The sequence below is a fragment of the Chionomys nivalis genome, chromosome 8, assembly GCF_950005125.1.
Source record: "Chionomys nivalis chromosome 8, mChiNiv1.1, whole genome shotgun sequence".
NCBI classification, from domain to species: Eukaryota; Metazoa; Chordata; class Mammalia; order Rodentia; family Cricetidae; genus Chionomys; species Chionomys nivalis.
The window spans coordinates 48,062,226-48,081,658 of NC_080093.1; the positions used below are offsets into that span (position 1 = coordinate 48,062,226).

Below are 19,433 nucleotides of genomic sequence, written 5' to 3' on the forward strand. Positions count from 1 at the left end.
GGGAAAGAGAGGCCTGTCAGGAGCCATTTCAGGCTTCGCCTTTCTCACAGGGCCTTGAAGTAAAAACCTTAAGACAGAAAACTTAAAGTTAACCAAAACATTATGCGCTGACCTTGGAGACTCAAGCTCTGGAAAGCACCAACAGAGTGTCTTCATTGCTTGCTGCTTATCGCTAACAGCAGGTGTTCTAGCCACTGACCTTGCAACTGCCAAGCTGCCAAATCCCTTCCCCCTTCTCCCTTCCCCCTTCCCCAGTTTGCCCTGCCCGAGTTTCTCACTGAGGAGTATTTAAGACTAAAGCTTGCTTCAATAAACGGAGACTTTCCAGCACTCGGGAGGCAGAGGCAGGCGGATCTCTGTGAGTTCGAGACCAGCCTGGTCTACAAGAGCTAGTTCCAGGACAGGCTCCAAAACCACAGAGAAACCCTGTCTCGAAAAAACCAAAAAAAAAAAAAAAAAAAAAAAAAAAATAAACGGAGACTTTGACAAGAGAATTTTGCTTGGTCTCCAATTCTCTCTCTCGCCCATGTTCTTTCAGGTAGCGCCCCCTCAGACCCTGGAATAACTGGACCTGCTGGGCGGGTACAGAGGCCTACGGGGAGAGGAGATGGAGCTGGAAGGTCACGAGGGCCCTTTCCAGCTGGGAAGTGAACAGTGTTGTGTGTCGTGGTCGCTTGGCGATTGTCTCAGGTTTTTATCTTTAAAATTTGTCCCCAAATTTTATTTTATAATAAATGGTTAAATAAATCACGTTAGGGTTTATTGTGACATCTTCTTGTCTGTAGCTGAGATTGTCCTCCTGGAACTCTTGTGTAGCACAGGATAGCCTGGAACTTGCTATCTAGTCCATGCTGGCCTCCACCATGTGACTGTCCTGCCTCAGGATTCCAAGTGCTAGGATTACCTTCACTGAGCCACTGTACCCAACTAGTTTCTTTAGACATCCACTGTGGATAGACCTCTAAACTGGTCTAGTGTGACTCTTCAAATTATTTTAAGGCATACTCCGTTCATCATTTCATCTGGAAGTTTGTATCTCTGAGAGATTCAGACGCTTCAGTAAATCATCATTATAACACTTTATTTAAAAAGAGTTTGTGTGCCTTTAATCCCAGCACTCGGGAGGCAGAGGCAGGCGGATCTCTGTGAGTTCGAGACCAGCCTGGTCTACAAGAGCTAGTTCCAGGACAGGCTCCAAAACCACAGAGAAACCCTGTCTCGAAAAACCAAAAAAAAAATAAAAAATAAAAAAGAGTTTGTGTGTATGAGTGTTTTGTTGTTATTTTCTTATGAGCACTGTGCATGTGCTTAGTGCATCTAGAGGTCAGAAGAAGGTACCAGCACCCCTGGTAGAGTCACAGGAGTAGTCATGTGGGTGCTGCGAACTGATTCCAGGAGCACTGAGTACTCTTCACCCTTAACCATTGAGCCATCTCTCCTGAACCCCCCTTTTTATTCTTTAAAAAAATGTATCTATCAGTTGGGCAAGGTGGAGCATGCCTTTAATCCCAGCACTTGGGAGGGCCAGCCTGGTCTACAGAGGGAGTTCTAGGACAACCAGGGCTACATGGAGAAACCCTGTTTCAAAAAACAAAACATTCTGTTTGTGTGTGTGTGTGTGTACTTGTATGTGTTCATTCATGTGTGCATGTGCTCCTCAGGGTCCAGACTCAGGTCGTCAGGCATGGTGGCCGTTGTCCCACCTTCAGACTCTCACCAGTCCCTGTTCCCTTTTGAGATAGGGTCCTATATAACTCATAGCTGGCCTCCAACTTAACACATAGGCCAGGATGACCTTGAACTTCTGAACTTTCTGCCTGTATTTCCCAAGTGCTGAGATCAGAGACGTAAACCACCGTGCCCTGCTTGTCTGGCACTAGAGCTTTGTGCAGGCTAGGCAGATACTTCCCCAGCATCCTCCTTCCCACCCCTTCCCTTTACTTTTTCAGTTTTCTTTTGAGACAAGGTCTTACTATGTAACCCAGGCTGGCCTCAAATTGACAGCAATCTGTTGACAGAGGTTTCTGTCCCACCTGGTCCCACAGCTGTTCTGTCCCAAAGAAACACACAGAGGTCTAAATTAATCATAAACTGATTGACCTATTAGCTCAAGTTTCTTATTAACTCTTATATTAGACCATAATTCTTGTCTGTGTTAGCCATGTGGCTTGGTACCTTTATCAGTGAGGCATTCTCATCTTGCATCCTCTGTGTCTGGGTAACGACTGAAGACAACCTTTCCTCTTCCCAGAATTCTCCTATTCTCGTTGCCTCTTCTATACTTCTTGCCTGGTCACCCCACCTATACTTCCTGCCTGACTACTGACCAATCAGCATTTTATTAAAATACAACTGATAAATCTTTACAGGGTATAAGATCATTGTATTTATTTCTGTGTTATGTGCACATGCCATGTGTGTGTGTAGGTTAGAGGACAACTAGTGGGAGTCAGTTCTCTCCTTCTACCATATGGCTCAGGTCATCTGGCTTGGAAGGAAGGTACCTTACCCACTGAGCAACCTCACAGGCCTCTTAGAGAAGTATTTTATATTTACAAGGTAGGTAGCCTAGGCATATTCATAGGATAAGGTAACTTTTTTTCCTTCTAAAATCATAGTGGAGCTGGGCGGTGGTGGCGCACGCCTTTAATCCCAACACTTGGGAGGCAGAGGCAGGCGGATCTCTGTGAGTTCGAGACCAGCCTGGTCTACAAGAGCTAGTACCAGGACAGGCTCCAAAACCACAGAGAAACCCTGTCTCGAAAAAAAAAAAAATAAATAAAAAATAAAATAAAATCATAGTGGACCAGATCTCCTTTTTAAGATATTTCTTTCTAGAAAAAAACATACGAAAGGGATGTGGGGTTAAAGCCACAATAGAAGTGATGTCTTTTTTTTTGTTGTTGTTGTTGTTGAGACAGGGTTTCTCTGTGGAACAGTCTTGGCTGTCCTGGATCTTGCTTTGGAGACCTGGCTGGTCTTGAACTCACAGAGATCCGTCTGTGTCTGCCTCCCAAATACTGGGATTAAAGGCGTGCGCCACCACTGCCTAGCGAAGTGGTACCTTAATGGCACATATTTCATAAGGATGAGGATGCTGGGCCCGTATACACATGGGTGGGTAAATGCCCTGGTGTCTCAACTTCAGAGAAATTACTACCTATCCTAGCTTGGTAAGTCCAATTTTATACCTAAGCCAATTTTTTAAATCATAATTTATATTACCATCCTAAAAATATATTTTTAGACCTTAAAACATTTTCTTTTTCTTTTTTTTTTTCTTTCTTTCTTTCTTTCTTTCTTTTTTTTTTTTTTTGATTTTCGAGACAGGGTTTCTCTGTGGTTTTGGAGCCTGTCCTGGAACTAGCTCTTGTAGACCAGGCTGGCCTCGAGCTCACAGAGATCCGCCTGCCTCTGCCTCCCGAGTGCTGGGATTAAAGGCGTGTGCCACCACTGCCCATCTTAAAACATTTTCTTAAACAACTTAAGGTTTTATATCTCTCAACCTTATAAACTTTACATCTCTTTTGTAAGTTTTTTTTTTAATTTGGTAACAAGGAAAACTGTAAAACTGTATTAATTTATTCTTTAACCCCATCAAAGACCTGAGAAAGATACAAAATTACCTGAGTAAACAGGAAGTGCAGAGCAAATAACTTCCAAAACTATAGAAGTGACAGAGACATCTGGCTGCCAGGACTGTCACCCGAGTTCCCTCTGCAACATTGGGGCATCCATTTTCAACCGATGGTAGAGGATATCTAGCAGACTGTTTTTTGAAGCAGGAATTTTGAAGACAGTCACCTTTTGTGTCCTGCTTGTCCCCTTTGGACAGCATACTGTCAGCAGTTGAGGCAAGAGCAGTCGTAGTTAACATTGCCACAGTGAAAGTAAATTCCTTATAAAGGCTCTTCAATGCCCATCAGCCTCTTTTGAAGTAGATTGGTGCTGCCAGGAGCAGACATGTCTCACTATTATGAAAACCCTTATGTTATTAAAATATCTTAACTGCCATTTTCTAAAAGTCTCTGAAGTGTTTGAAGACCACCTATCTATTTAAACTATCTATGTTTGACCTTGAAAACATGCTTAATATGGCCACAAATTTGATTGTTATAGATAACTACTAACCTGTATTTCTTGTTTGTAATAATAATATAATAATTTTTTACCTTTCTCTTCTGTATGTCCTACTCCGTGTCTTGCAGACTGGCTCCAGGAGTATCCCTTTTTTTTCTCCCTCATTCTCTCTATTCCCCTCAAGCCTAGATTCCTCATCTTATTTATTCTTTCTGCCTACCAGCCTGCCTATCTCTCTACCGCCTAGCTATTGGTCATTCACCTTTTAATTAGACCAAATAGGTGCCTTAGGCAAGCAAAGTGAAACCGCAACACATCTTTACATAATTAAACAAATGCAACATAAACAAATGTGATGCATCTTTGCCTAACTAAAGTAATATCAACATTGGCCTGTTAGTTTACTCCCTTACCATGACTAGTAACAACTTATAACCAACCACCCCCAAGCAATGATAAACACCCATAACTCATTCAATGACCAAAATCGCCCACCCCACCTCTCTGTAATGTGGGTGTTGTGTTCTTAAAATTATCTCCTATTGTCTGGGGGTGATGGCATCTTTAGGGCACCCTGAGACAATTGAGAACTAACGATATCATTTGTTGTCCAGTCTCTGTGTAATGGGAAAGTGCAGGATTTAACTGAAGTCCTGACTAAGTGGGCTGTAAGGCTGGATCTCTCAGCTAGCCACTTTGGAGTTATTCTGGATGCAGATTTTTAAGGAAACTTCAACAAAGGCATTCGGAGAGGCTAGATCACCTGGGCTACTGTCTTTATCAGTGTCTGGTCTTTTTTTTTCTGTAAACACACAAACATTTAAAGGTAACATATATATCTGCATGTCTTAGTCAGGGTTTTTTTTCTTTCTTTCTTTTATAAAGATTTATTTATTATGTATACAATGTTCTGCCTGCATGTGTCCCTGCAGGCCAGAAGTTGGCACCAGATTTTATTACAGGTGGTTGTGAACCACCACGTGGTTGCTGGGAATTGAACTCAGGACCTCTGGAAGAACAATCAGTGCTCCTAACCACTGAGCCATCTCTCCAGTCCCCTTAGTCAGGGTTCTATTGCTGTGACAAAACACCGTGACCAAAAATTAAGTTGGGGAGGACAGGGCTCATTTGGCTTACTCTTCCACATCGCCGTCCATCACTGCAGGAAGTCAGGATGGGAAGTCAGACAGGGCAGTATCCTGGAAGTAGGAGCTGATGCAGGGGCCATGGAAGAGAGCTAACTGGCTTGCTTACCCTGACCCATTCAGTCTACTTTCTTATAGAACCCAGGACCAGCAGCCCAGGGTTGGCACCACCCACTATGGGTTGGGCCCTCCCCCTGTAAGACTTTAAGACAATTCTGAAGCCATTTTGACAATTCTGAATCTTCTCAGCCTCCGTGCCATAGTGCTTCCCCTCCTCCCCTGGGAACCAAGGACCTAACAGCTACACTCGCACGTACTCAGTTCCTGAACAATTACCCATATATGTATGTTTTGATTCGGTCCCCTGGGAAACGGGGTCAAAATGACCTCTTACCTCACCTGATCTGGCAACAGCTCTCCAGTCAATTATTGGTAATAGCCCTTTCGAATAAGCCAATCAAAATAGTCAAAGAACAGCCCCCCCTTGCTTCTGTGGCCCCTTTAAAAGTAGACTGTACCAGCTATTCCAGGTCCCTCGGCTTCCCGAATGCTGGGGGACCCTGTCATGACAGAATTAATAAAATCCTCATGCTTTTGCATCGGCTGTGGTGTATGAAGTGGTCTCTGGGGGTGACTCCTCCTCGGTGTTTGGACGCTAGAGTCCAACACCCCATTGATCACTAATAATGCCTTACAGTTGGATCTCAAGGAGGCATTTCCTCGAGTCTCCATCCTCTGATGACTTTAGCTTGTGTCAACTTGACACACAAAACCAGCTAGTACACTGCATTAGCACAAGTGTGGAATTGTGGTGTGTACAAATCAACTAAAGATGATCCCCTGCTCTGTAAACTTTATAAGTCCATTTGGACTCTATAGCCAGATTGTAATATAAATCTCCCTTCATGTCATTTGAAAGAATAGCATGTAATAATAAGTCCTGAGGACTCTGTAGCCAGCAAGATTTATCATGTCTTATCCAGTCTCAGAGCTGTTTCCATAGTGGAGGATCAACATATATATCACCTGTCCTGTAGCTACTGTGCTTTCTTTCTTCATGTCTGAAGTCAAGATTTTTCAGGAGGTCTACCCCCAAGCAAATATGTTTTTTGTTAATTTTTTTGTTGTTGTTGTTTTTTTTTGTTTTTTCGAGACAGGGTTTCTCTGTAGCTTTGGTGCCTGTCCTGGAACTAACTCTTTTTTTTTTTGTTGTTTTTTGAGACAGGGTTTCTCTGTGGTTTTGGAGCCTGTCCTGGAACTAGCTCTGTAGACCAGGCTGGTCTCGAACTCACAGAGATCCGCCTGCCTCTGCCTCCTGAGTGCTAGGATTAAAGGCGTGCGCCACCACCGCCCGGCCCTGGAACTAACTCTTGTAGACCAGGCTGGCCTCGAACTCCCAGAGATCCGCCTGCCTCTGCCTCCTGAGTGCTAGGATTAAAGGCGTGCGCCACCACCGCCCGGCTTGGTTTTTGTTAATTTTGAAGGAACCCGTAGCTTTTTGTCTCTTGTGGAAACAAAGGCATAACCTCTCCCCCATTGCAACACATTTTCTGACTTCCATTTTAAAGCTAAGAAGCCCTTAAAATAAATAGCCTGGTTTAATTTAGCAGGGTTTTTTTTTTAATTCATTATCTCTCAGCAGTGTTTGTCTTTTGCTCATCGGCACTTTAAAAATTCAGAATCAAAGCTGGGCGGTAGTGGAGCACGCCTTTAATCCCAGCACTTGGGAGGCAGAGGCAGGTGGATCTCTGTGAGTTCGAAACCAGCCTGGTCTACAAAGAGCTAGTTCCAGGACAGGCTCCAAAACCACAGAGAAACCCTGTCTTGAAAAAGCAAAAAAAAAAAAAGAAAAAGAAAAAGAAAAAAAAATCAGAGTCAACAAATCATCACACAGGATCCAGATGTCCTATTTCCCATCCTTCTGTGGCTTATTCTTTTTATATTACTTGACTCTTTTTTTTTTTCGAGACAGGGTTTCTTTGTGGCCTTGGAGCTTGTCCTGGAACTAGCTCTTGTAGACCAGGCTAGCTTCGAACTCACAGAGATTCGCCTGCCTCTGCCTTCCAAGTACTGGGATGAAAGGCGTGTGCCACCACCGCCTGGCTTGACTCTTTTTTAAAAGATTTTATTTTATTATTTTTAAGCTATTTTTTTATGACTGTCTATACCCATCTTCTTTTTATTCAGCATCTAAACACACCTTTAAGCATGCTGTATTGTTCAGTGGCTTTCTTGGCCTGGGTCTGGCTCTCTCTGTGCCTGCAACCTCCTCTGACCTCCACGTGAGCCAACTTTTAACTGCTTAGCACATGGTGCTAGAGACTGGCTCTGCCCCCTTCAGATCTGTAGGCAGCTGGGAGAGCAGAGACTAACTGTTCCACCTATGCCTAACCATCCCAGCCTTGCCCAGTCATCCCAGCTCTGGGAAGTTGCTGTGTCCAGATACTGCAGGCTTTTTTTTTTTTTTTTTTTTTTTTTTTTTTTTTTTTTTTTTTTTTTACCTTCCAGGCTGCTCAAGTGTTCTGCTGCACTGCAGGGCCTTAAAAAGGCGCCGCACTTCTTTACACTGCTAGTGTAAAGCCTGCCTGAGAGACTGCAGCCACCAGAAAGCCACATATGACTCCATGTTTAGAACTTTTTTTTTCCAGCTTTTTCAGGCCCTATGTGGATAAATGTGACCCCATGTTGAGTGCCAAATGCAGCCGGACTTTCCCTTGTGGGACCACCGCCTACTGAGACTTATTATTAATTATGAAAGCTTGGCCTTTACCTTAGGCTTGTTCCCAATCTAAATTAAACGGTTTCTTTTTTTTGTTGTTTTTTTTTGTTTTTTGTTTTTTGAGACAGGGTTTCTCTGTGGTTTTGGAGCCTGTCCTGGAACTAGCTCTTGTAGACCAGGCTGGTCTCGAACTCACAGAGATCTGCCTGCCTCTGCCTCCCGAGTGCTGGGATTAAAGGCGTGCGCCACCACCGCCCGGCAATTAAACAGTTTCTATTCATCTACATTCTACCACGTAACTTTTTACCTCTCTTTCATTCTGTATGTCCAATTTCTTCAGTGTCTTGCTGGCATTTCTCTTCTGCTTAGATTCTAACCCTCTTCTCCCTGCCCAGAAGTCCCGCCTATTCTCTTCTTGCTAAGTTATTGGTCCTTCAGCACTTTATTAAACCAATCATAAGGTGCCTTGACAAAGGCCCATCTTCACAGTGTACAAGGAAGATTATCCTACAACAGACCTCTCTACCAGGGATTCTTATTTAGAGTGGGTATTAGATGGTTTAAGGCAAGATTAAACTAACTCTGACATGCAGGACAAAAGTTTCTCCCACAACCAGGACCACCTGCATCACTTGTGGGCACACTGCAGAATGAAAATGAGCGCTTTGGTACTGGGGAGATGAGAACTCACTTGGTCAAATGCTTGCCATACAAGATGGGGACCTGAGTTGAAATCCCCAGTACTCACATAAAAAGCCTAGTTTGTATGTGTTAGCATAGCTGTAAACTTAGCACCAGGATGTGGTGACAGGCAAAAAAATCCTAGAACTTGTCAACCAGCCAACCTAGCCGATTTGAACTCCAGTTCCAATGAAAGAGATAGAGGCATAAAATTATTTGTGAATTTGAAGCCAGCCTGGCCTACATAATGAGTTCTAGGACAGTCAAGGCTACACAGAGAGACTGTCTCAAAACAAGAACACAAACAACAAACAACAGCAAGGAACTGGAGAGACTGCTCAGTAGTCAAGAGCACTGATTGCCTTTGCAGAGGAACTGAATTCAGTTCTTAGCACCCACACAGTGATTCATTAATCATCTATAACATGACAATTATAGCATCAGTTCCAGGAGATCTGACCCCTCTTTTGCTCTCTGAGAGCACCAAACATGTGTGTAGTGGATAGATATACATGCAGGCATGCAGGAAAACACTCATACACTGATCTTTTTTTAAAAAGTCCGGGCGGTGGTGGTGCACACACACCTTTAATTTCAACACTCGGGAGGCAGAGACAGGCAGATCTATGTGAGTTCAAGACTAACCTGGTCTACAGAGTGAGCTCCAGGACAGGCTCCAAAGCTACAGTAAAACCCTGTCTTGGAAAAAAAAAAAGGGGGGGGAGGGGAGAGAAGGAAAGAAGGGAAGCAAGAGCAAGGAAGGGAGAGAGAGACAGACAGACTGAGAGAGAAAGGAAGAAAGAAAGATATGGTTAGTCTAGACATAGCCTTCAATCTAAGCATTCAAGCATTTATGAAGCAAGCAAATTGTTATAAATTCGAGGCCATCTTGTGGAGTATATAGTGAGTTCCAGGACACTCAGGGCTGCATAGTAAGATGCTGTCTCAGAAACAAACAACAACAAAATGAAGTTGGAAAACTGTTGAGATGGTTTAGTGGATAAGGCACTTGCCTCCAGGCTAGAAGACTTGAGTTCCTACTCCAGTGGAAGGGAGAGCCAATTACCACACGTTGACCTGTGACCTCCACATGCACCTAAACATGGACACACACAAATCAACAACTGTAAACAACAACAAAAACCAAGATGGAGTCGGGTGGTGGTAGTGCACACCTTTAATCCCAACACTTGGGAGGCAGAGGCAGGCGGATCTCTGTGAGTTCGAGACCAGCCTGGTCTACAAGAGCTAGTTCCAGGACAGGCTCCAAAACCACAGAGAAACTCTGTCTCGAAAAACCAAAAAAAAAAAAAAAAAAAAAAAACCAAGATGGAGAAGGACCGAGAAAAGACATTGAAGTTTGGTTGATTGATCTCTGGCATTTGTTCAGATAGAAGCACTCACATGCACATCACATGTACACAACCATACAGATGCATACATGTTCTACACACACACAACAAAAACAAACGGGAGCTTTCTTAGCTTAAAGATTTTTTTTTCATAAGAATGACAGCTTTGGGGGCTGGAGAGATGGCTCAGTGGTTAAGAGCGCTGCTTGTTCTTCCAAAGGTCCTGAGTTCAATTCCCAGCAACCACATGGTGGCTGACAACCATCTGTAATGGGGTCTGGTGCCCTCTTCTGGCCTGCAGGTGTACACACAGACAGAATATTGTATACATAATAAATAAAAATAAATATTAAAAAAAAAAAAAAAAGAATGACAGCTTTGGGCTGGAGAGATGGCTCAGTGGTTAAGAGCATTGCCTGCTCTTCCAAAGGTCCTGAGTTCAATTCCCGGCAACCACATGGTGGCTCACAACCATCTGTAATGAGGTCTGGTGCCCTCTTCTGGCCTGCATACATACACACAGACAGAATATTGTATATATAATAAATAAATATTAAAAAAAAAAAAGAATGACAGCTTTACAGGGAGTGGTGGTGCACGCCTTTCATCTGAGCACTCAAGATGAAGTAGGAGCAGGCAGATCTCTGTGAATTCAAGGTCAGCCTCGTCTACAGAGTGAGTTCCAGGACAACCAGGACTACACAGAGAAGTCCTGTCTTATAAAACCAAAACAAAAAATGATAGCTTTGGCCGGGCGGTGGTGGCGCACGCCTTTAATCCCAGCACTTGGGAGGCAGAGGCAGGTGGATCTCTGTGAGTTCGAGACCAGCCTGATCTACAAGAGCTAGCTCCAGGACAGGCTCCAAAACCACAGAGAAACCCTGTCTCGAAAAACCAAAAAAAAAAAAAAAAAAAGATAGCTTTACATTAAATCAAGCCAAAACTCCTCTGAGTACAAAAATCCTCTGAGTACAGACCCACAGGTCACTGTCACAGGCCACATAGGTCACTGGCCCACAGAGTGACCCTGACTTAAGCCCACTGGGGAGGACAGTGTTCCAGATGTTTCTGGAATTGGACTTGAAGATTATTCTGGCTTCTATAGAAGCTGGGTCAGAGGCTGGGGTGGGTTGGCTGGTTTGGCAGCCTTGTGAGAGGAGGAAAGGAAGGGAAGTGACCAAAGGGAAGATCAGGGTTTGAGTGGAATCTTGAGGAAGCAGAGACTATTTAGGGTCAGTAGGAGCCCCGCCCCCGCCCCCACTCCCGCCCCCGACTGTATCTGCCTTCACCCTTCAACAGTTTCCTCTCTCCACCCTGCTCTTCATTCAGACCGTGGTCCTTAAAATGACATCTGGCACAGGATGGGCCGCGTGACTCCCTTTGACCACCAGAGGGCAGATCATTCTCATGTTTAAATTTGGGGTGGGGGCGTGGTCTGAGCTCCATTCCGTTTCCCACTACTCTGGAGCTCTGCTTTCCCCCTCCTCTTCCCCAGGGGTGCTGCTTTTGTGGCCCTGGAGTGTGGCCCAGGGGAACTTCCTGGAGTCCCGTGGTGCAAACCTTATGAAACCCTCTCTTTCCTCTCTCTGCATCTGTCCAGCTCTCACCGTAACTAGCAGATCATGGGTACCACTCAGTCAGCTCTCAGAGGTTCAGTTGGTATTCTCCCTATAACTCCAGGAGCTCTCTCGGCTTCTTTACACTCAGGGACCTAGCTACATCCCTCCTGTTGCGCTTAGAGGGAGGGTCAGTGGGCAAATTCTAACTTCTATGGAACCAGGAAAGGGGGAGGGCTTGAAGCAGAAGTCAGCATAGGCTACTGCCTCTGCCTGGTGGGACTCTGACAGCGCATTGTCATCTACTGAGTCTGTGCCTGAAAGCCGAAATCAGGTTATAGATTAAAATGGCCCATACAGAAGTCTCATAATGTTTTTTTTTTTTTTTTGGGGGGGGGGGTTTCGAGACAGGGTTTCTCTGTGGTTTTGGAGCCTGTCCTGAAACCACTCTGTAGACCAGGCTGGCCTCAAACTCAGAAATCAACATGTCTCTGCCTCTGGAGTGCTGGGATTAAAGGCATGTGTCGCCTTTGCCTGGTTTGGTTTGTTTTTGAAACGGGTTTACTTTGTAGACCTGCCTGCCTGTCCATTATGTAGACCAGGCTGGCCAGGAATCATCTATTCTGCCTTTGGGTTTTTGTTTGTTTGTTTGTGCCAGGATTAAAAGGCAGACCACCATACTCAGCTTAAGGAATTCTTTCATTTTGGTTGTCTGTCTTTTCTTTTTTTGTTTGTTTTTTTTGTTTTGTTTTGTTTTGTTTTTTTCGAGACAGGGTTTCTCTGTGGCTTTGGAGCCTGTCCTGGAACTAGCTCTTGTAGACCAGGCTGGTCTCGAACTCACAGAGATCCGCCTGCCTCTGCCTCCCGAGTGCTGGGATTAAAGGCGTGCGCCACCACCGCCCGGCCTGTCTTTTCTTTTTGATGCTAGGGATTGACTGCATGGCCTCCTTCATGCTATGTGAGGGTGTTAAAAAGCACTCTCCCACTATCTTACAACCCCAGCAATCCTTATTTTCATGAGTGCCTATTCTTTTACCATGAGTTTCTTTGTTTTAGAAGCGAGATTTGAAATGAAAATTAAAATAAAATGGTCTCTCCGAGTTGCCTTCTAGAATATTTTAAAAGGTAATTTAAGGCCAGGGATGATAGCACACACACCCGCAATCAAATTACTTAGGGGACGATAGAGACAGGAGCATCAGGAGTTCAATGCCACCCTTGGATGCATAGTAAGGCCAGCCTGGGCTATGTGATACCTTGTTTCAAAAAAATTAAAAACCTGGCCGGGCATGGTGGTAGGTAGTACACACCTTTAATCCCAGTACTTGGGAAGCAGAAGCAGATAGATCTCTATGAGCTCTTGGCCAGCCTGGTCTACATAATGAAATCATGTCACAAAATCAAAACTGACAGTAAAAATTAAATGTTACATGATTTTAAAAAATATTGATTTGTATGTATATACATGTAGCTTTATGGATTTGTGTGTATCACTGGCATGCAGGTGCTAGTAGAGGCCAGAGGGCTCAGCTCTTCTGGAACTGCAATTCCAGGAGGTAGTGAAGCCACTCGAGGTGAGTTCTGGGACCTGGTCCAGGTCCTCTGAAAAAAAGTAGGTGCTCTTAAATGATGAACCATCTCTCTAGCCTGTTATGTTTTCTTTTTTTCAATTTTTTTAAAGATTTTTATTTATGCCGGGCGGTGGTGGCGCACGCCTTTAATCCCAGCACTCGGGAGGCAGAGGCAGGCGGATCTCTGTGAGTTCGAGACCAGCCTGGTCTACAAGAGCTAGTTCCAGGACAGGCTCCAAAACCACAGAGAAACCCTGTCTCGAAAAACAAAAAACAAAAAAATTTTTATTTATGTATACAGTGTTCTGTCTGCATATATGCCTACTCGCCAGAGAGGGCACCAGATCTCATTACAGAGGGTTGTGAACCACCATGTAGTTGCTGGGAATTGAACTCAGAATCTCAGGAAGAGCAGTCAGTGCTCTTAACCTCTGAGCCATTGCTCCAGCCCCCTTTTTTTCAATTTTTTAAAACTTTTGTGTTTGTGTATGTTTAGCCTGTATGTAGGTTTGTGCAACTGTCTGTCTAGCGGAGGCCACCACCTGGAACTGGAGTTACAAAGTTGAAATTAACCACCTATATGGGGCTGGTAACATGAACACCGGGCCTCTGGGAGAGCAAGCAGTGCTCCCTCTTGACTTCTGAACCAACTCGTACAAACCTTGATGACATTTTTAGTGTATAGGGTAGCATAGCATGCCCATGGACGCTGGACTTGGTTCTTTAGACTTGGTTCTCAGTTACTATGTGGGTCTCCAGGATCAAGTTCAGGTCCATTGAGCCCTTTAGCCAGCCTTTGTTATGTGATCGCACATCCCCAAGATCACACAAGCATTTTCTTGGGACAGAATTGTGTTTTAAAGGTGCCTGCCTGTCCCAGGCCTTTGGAGCAATGAGGGGACTGAATTTGGGGATGTCAGATGGCTATCTAGAAGCCAAGATGGTCGGGAGACGGCAGGTGTACAAAGCAGGAGACAGGTAATAGGGTGATACTACATTTGGCAGTTGACACGCGTTGATAGAAAGGTTGAACGATAAGGTGGGTTTTATGAGCTAACGGACAAACATGATGATGGGAAGTTGCCTTAGGATCAAATACACTAACCACAGAACAGCTAATAGTTGCATTTTTCTAAGAAGTCAAACAACAGGTACAGGTGACTCACACCTGTTCAAGGTTTGAAAATAAACGAAAACTGACGGAAAGAAACGAAGAGATAGAGTCTGTTAACCTCGGTAGGTCTCGGGTGTTGCCGGAAATGGCTGATAACCGTCCTCAGCTGAGCGACGGAACGGGGGCGTGGCCGGTTTAGCACACGCGGAGACTCTTCGGGTGTTTCCGGAAACTACCGAAAGTCAACTCCAAGTGGGCGGAGAAAGGCCGGTAGGCGTGGCTGTCGGTTGGCTCTGGAGGTGCGGAGAGTCTCTTCGTGAATTTCCGTAAACAGAGCCGAAGCTTGGTCTTCGGAATCGAGGAGGTGCGCTCGTCCCTGGGGATTACCTTCTTCGGTAGTTTCCGGAATTCACCCATAGTCTGGGCCGAGAGGAGAAGGCTCGTCCCCCCTCCCGTTCCTAGTTGTTTCGGATGTTTCCGGCTCTTGCCGGCGGAAAGAGCCGAGGGCTGGCGGTGGTGGCGGCCATGTTGGGAGCAGCAGGTCCGGCGGCGGCTGCCTGTGTGCCGGGCGCGGAGCAGTGCGGCTGAGGGCAGGGGAGGAGCGAGGCAGGCGGCCGGCTGCGGCGGCAGAGAGTAGGCGGAGCGGCGCGGCCCGGCCGAAAGGCGGCACAGCCCAGCCGGGGGTCGGGGGGGTGCGGTCCGGAGCCGCTCGGAGCCGGCGAGGCCTAGCCCGAGCGGCGCATCCCCGGGCTGGCGTGAGCGATCGCCCGGCCTCCCCGCACCCCCGGCCGGGGCCCATGCAGCGGGTGCGCCTGCTGTGAGGAGCCCCGCCCGGTCGGGCTCCAAGCCTTCCCTTTCCTCCCTTCCTCCAAGCTTCTCGATTCCCTCCCCTGAGATACCGGCGCCATGTCCAGCGCTCGGACCCCCCTACCCACGCTGAACGAAAGGGACACGGAGCAGGTAAGGAGCCCTTAAGGCTCCCACAATTCTGTGGCTGGGCCCTTGCACCTTGCAGAGCCTCCTCCCTCTGCTCTCCTCGTGCTCCTAACTGCCTTCTGCAAGCCTGGGCTGTCTTGTCATCTGGCCCCGGGCTCTAGTCCCGCACATCCCTCTTCCGAGTCCTGACCTGGGACCCCACCTTGTCCTGACTGAGCTGCACACTTGTGTCTCTGCCAAAACGCCCCTTGTCTCTCACCGCCCGCCTGCGTTCTTCCGTGCTATCTCCCCAGCTTCCCCTTCTCTTCCCTTTTCTCTCAGGGGCCTTTCTAGTCTTCCTCCACCCACGCTTTAAAGCAGCCACCTTTCTGCTCCTCGAATAACACCCCGCGGTTTGCGGCGAACTGTTGTCCACCTCTTCCTGCATCTCTCTAGCCTTGTACCCCCTCTGCCCGCACCGGCTCTCCCAGTCCTCGGTTTTCTCCCTCAGGGGTCTTTGCCCCGGAGTGTGTTCTCGGTCCCTATCTCCTTTCAGTTCCCCAGCTTTTTCTATCCTCCTTTCCTGTTCCAAATTGGGCTCTCCCTGTTGCTTGCATCCCACCAGCTCCACCCTCGTCACCTTTCCAAATCGTTCGCCTACTCTTTGCTCATCACTTTCCCTTCTTTTCGGCAGGAGCTCCCTTGCTCCTGGCACTGGCATGTGTCGCTTCCGTGTTTCCCATACAGCTGTCATGCGCATAGTTTTCCCACAGGTTGCCTTTGGGGTTCCAGCCACCGCTCCTTTCAAAGTCTTTGGATCGCTCCTGTTTCTTCCCCCTGGGGTTTGACATTTAAGTTCCTGGGCTTCCTGTCTGAATGGTCTTCCCGATTATCCCTGGGCTCTCCCTCCATCATGGAAAAAACAGTGTTTCAGCCCGGCTGTATTAACATAACCTGTTGCTCAGTCTTTGGCGGACTGCTTCAGTCCTTACCTCACTGCCTACTTAACTGCAACACAAATTAGGACACTGATCGCCTCTCTGCACTGGTGCCTGTCGCTTCTCATAGTATCTTCCTCCTTGTTTGCTACTTCCTGTTACTCAACCTTCCCCCATCTTTCTTACTATATGCCTCTGAATAAGTGCTACTTTCGTGTTCACACGGGTCTCCTGCCTTCTTCCTTGTTTATTTACACCTCTTCTGCTGTGCCCATCCCCTCTCTATTGTCTCTTGCTAGCTGCTTGTGCTACAGGTCAGCCGCTGGGCCCTGTGCTTTCCCTTTCTTCCTGGCAGTTAGTGCTATTTGCCACCCAAGCCTTTGCCTTTTCTGTGTCACCCCCTCACGTCTACACCAAGGCATCCACTTTCCACTTCTCTCCTTTGTTTCACTGTCTCCTGTGTCCCTTGCTGCCTGCTTTTTGGACAGTCCACTGCCGGTCATATGTTTCTGGGTAAATTTTAGTAAATGCAAACTTGTGTTGAAAAAGGAGCATACTTTGTCCCCAGTCCTCTGTGTTTCCCTTTTGTTTCCTGGCTTTTGGTTTTTCCTTTTCTTTTTCTTTTTTTGTAGCCAGTTGGATAGAGCTGCTGCTGTACTTGCTTAACATGACCTGCCTTCTTTGAAAAGCCTTCTCTGTCTCTGTACTGTACTTTTCCGCCTTGTTACCTTCTTGCTGTCTAAAGAGGCGTCAGCATTGTGTTCTGCTGTCGTGGTGGATCCATACTACCAACGGACTGTTTCATTTTTGGGGCAAAGCAGGGCTTGAGATGGAGGGATGGTTGATTTATTTCATCACTGGGCTTGGCAATTGGTCCTGCCAATTGAAAAGTTGGTCCGTGTTGCACAGTCCCTTGTGTGCCAGTGGCATCTCTCCTGGGAACCACTTTTCTCCAGCCTCTTGTGAGGCTGTTCTGTACACCCCCAGTGCTCTTACCTTTGTTTTAGTAGGTAGACCTTGCTTAACTGGAGAACTTTCCCAGACAGTTGATTATGAGCAAGGAGGTGGAGGCCAAGTGACTGACTGGCACCTTCAGGCATTTGGGGAGTGGTTGGCCTACCTGTTCCCCAGAGAGGCTGTGGGGGCATTGTGTCGGGCAGAGAGAGTGAACTCAGTGTGCTCTTTACTAAATGTAAGTGTATTATTGGTCCTCTTGCTCTTTTTCTTGTTAGGTGTGCTCAGATGTGTTTCGTAAACTGGTGGATCCTATAGTTGGGATTTGGTGCATGTGCACTGATTTCAGGAGAGTAGAATCAGTGACCAGTTGGCACGGGAGCCGCTCTGTGATAACTTAGTTCAGAGCACAGGCTGCGTTGTCATCCTGCTCATCTTTGACTCGATTCTTCATGAACTTAGCTGCACTGAGCCAGTTCTTGGTTCTCCATTCAGACTGTCAACTTTATATTCTTCCTGCTCCGTGTGGGAACTTGGAAAAACTAAATGTACACCCATTACAGGTGCCTGACTGCCTTTTTTGTTTCTAGTGCTGCTGGGGATTGGATCAGGACTGTGCTTGTCTTGATAGACAAGTGCTCTATACTGATTGACATCCCCAGGCCAACCTTGTATTCTTTAGAAAAAGAAAAAAGACAGGAGAAAGCATCCAGCTTCTGTAGAATAGATCCTGCCACCAGGTGAAACTGAGTCCCCTCCCCTCGATCCCATTGCCGATGATAAAACCATCGTGGAAGCTCAACCGCTGCAGTAGCCTCGGTGGTAGGAAATAGAAAGCAAGGAATTGGTTGGGCCGGTCCCTCTCCACTGTCACCTTATTTAGGTTTAAATTATTTAAACTGGCCTTTACCAGAGAACAGGTGAACAAACTCCAGCGGACGTTTCCAATCTCTTCTTGTGCCTCCCCCGCCCCCCTTCTTTAAAATTGTGGCGATAAGCTGTTTCCAGGAGCACTTTGATCACATCTGAAACACACAGAGAGCATGTTGAAGCATAAAAATAAACCTTATGTTGCAGGAGATTGCCTGTTTGCTGTCAACTCTGCTTCTAACAGTGGAAGTAGGAGATAAGAGAAAGCCAAGCTCTGTCTTGAAGATGATTTTGGTGACGCCTGATTTTAGATGTGCATTTTCACCGTAGATGGCTTCCTTTTGCAGGACTCTGACCTGGGGCTAGTAGTTTTGGGGTTTCTCAACTCTGAACTGAGCTTTCTGTGAGTTGCTTTTCCAAATAGCTCTGCTGGCCTGGAGGCTTGGCAACGTTGAAAGCAATCAGCAAGATGACTATTTGTCTTCCAGCCAGCAGCAGCCTTAGTAGTCAAGTGTGGAGAAGGGTACAACTTCCAGAGTTCGCCTGCCCCTGGCTAGAGCTTTCCTGACTTGGGGGAAGAGACATATGGCTTCAGAGCCTGCAAACAGAGGGCACCTGATAGAAAACAGGAGCCTTTTGGTATTCCTCAGTCAGATGACAGTGCTACCCTAAACCTTCTAGAGAGTGGGTGTCAGAATATATTGTCAAGGAAGAGGAGTTTGGAAGACTGATGAGGAGGGTAAATCTAAGTTTCAGAATCCTGTAAAAACATACTGTTGAAGGCTGGTGAAATGCTTAGTGGGTAAGGGCACTTGTCCCAAGCCTGACTGCCTGAGTTGGATCTCCGAGATTCTTATACCTGGTGGAAGAAGTGAACTCACTCTGGCACGATATCCTCTGATGTCCATATACACATGTGCGCTCTCTCTCTTTCTCTCTCTCAATCTTTCTCTTATGTATGCTAAATAAATGTAATCGTAATAATTTTTAAAATAACAACCAAAGAGCCTCTTACCAGCCAGTTGTGGGGGCATGGAACCCCAGGTACTCCGGAGCTGAGGCAGGAGAGTCACAAATTCAAGGTCTGTCTGAGTTACAGGATAAATTCAAGACTAGCAACTTAGTGAGACCCTGTCTCTCAAAGTCCAATATACAAACGATTGGAGATGTGATTTAGTAGTGGTGTGTTTGTCCAGCATGTACAAAGCTGAAGGTTCAATTTCCATTGAGGTGGATATGAAGGATGGCTTTGGGGTAAGAGTTGAGCCATTCCGTATACACATTGTGAGATTCCAGTTTCCTTTTTGGCTAACACTGGACCAAATACTTCATTTTTGAGGATGTGAGATTTTGTGTTTTGACTCTTGATGGTGGGGCTCCTTGACAGGGCTTCTGCCTTCTGGGTGAGGATGCTGCTGGGCCTTAGGGATTCTGTATGAGGCTTGTTGGAGTGGTGTCTCTCTGAGACAGTAACATTATACCCTTTGACTTTAAAAGTGATTCTCTAATGAGCTACAATAATGCTTCTCTGTTGTGTG

General features: G+C 46.2%; 1 protein-coding gene across 4 annotated transcripts in view; it reads left to right on the plus strand.

The window, feature by feature from the left end:
* Positions 1-14,564: 14,564 nt before the first annotated feature.
* Positions 14,565-19,433, plus strand: part of Mark2 (microtubule affinity regulating kinase 2) — a 66,518-nt gene continuing 61,649 nt past the window's right edge. For 2 of the 4 annotated variants that reach the window (XM_057779087.1, XM_057779085.1), the window contains exon 1: positions 14,646-15,178. Coding sequence is in view for 1 of the 4 variants with exons in the window: in XM_057779085.1 (XP_057635068.1) it covers positions 15,125-15,178 (54 nt within the window). In the remaining 3 variants the exon portion in view is untranslated. Of the gene's footprint in view, positions 14,583-14,626; positions 15,179-19,433 lie in introns of those variants that run through there. The other 2 variants (XM_057779093.1, XM_057779092.1) reach the window with 2 other exon arrangements.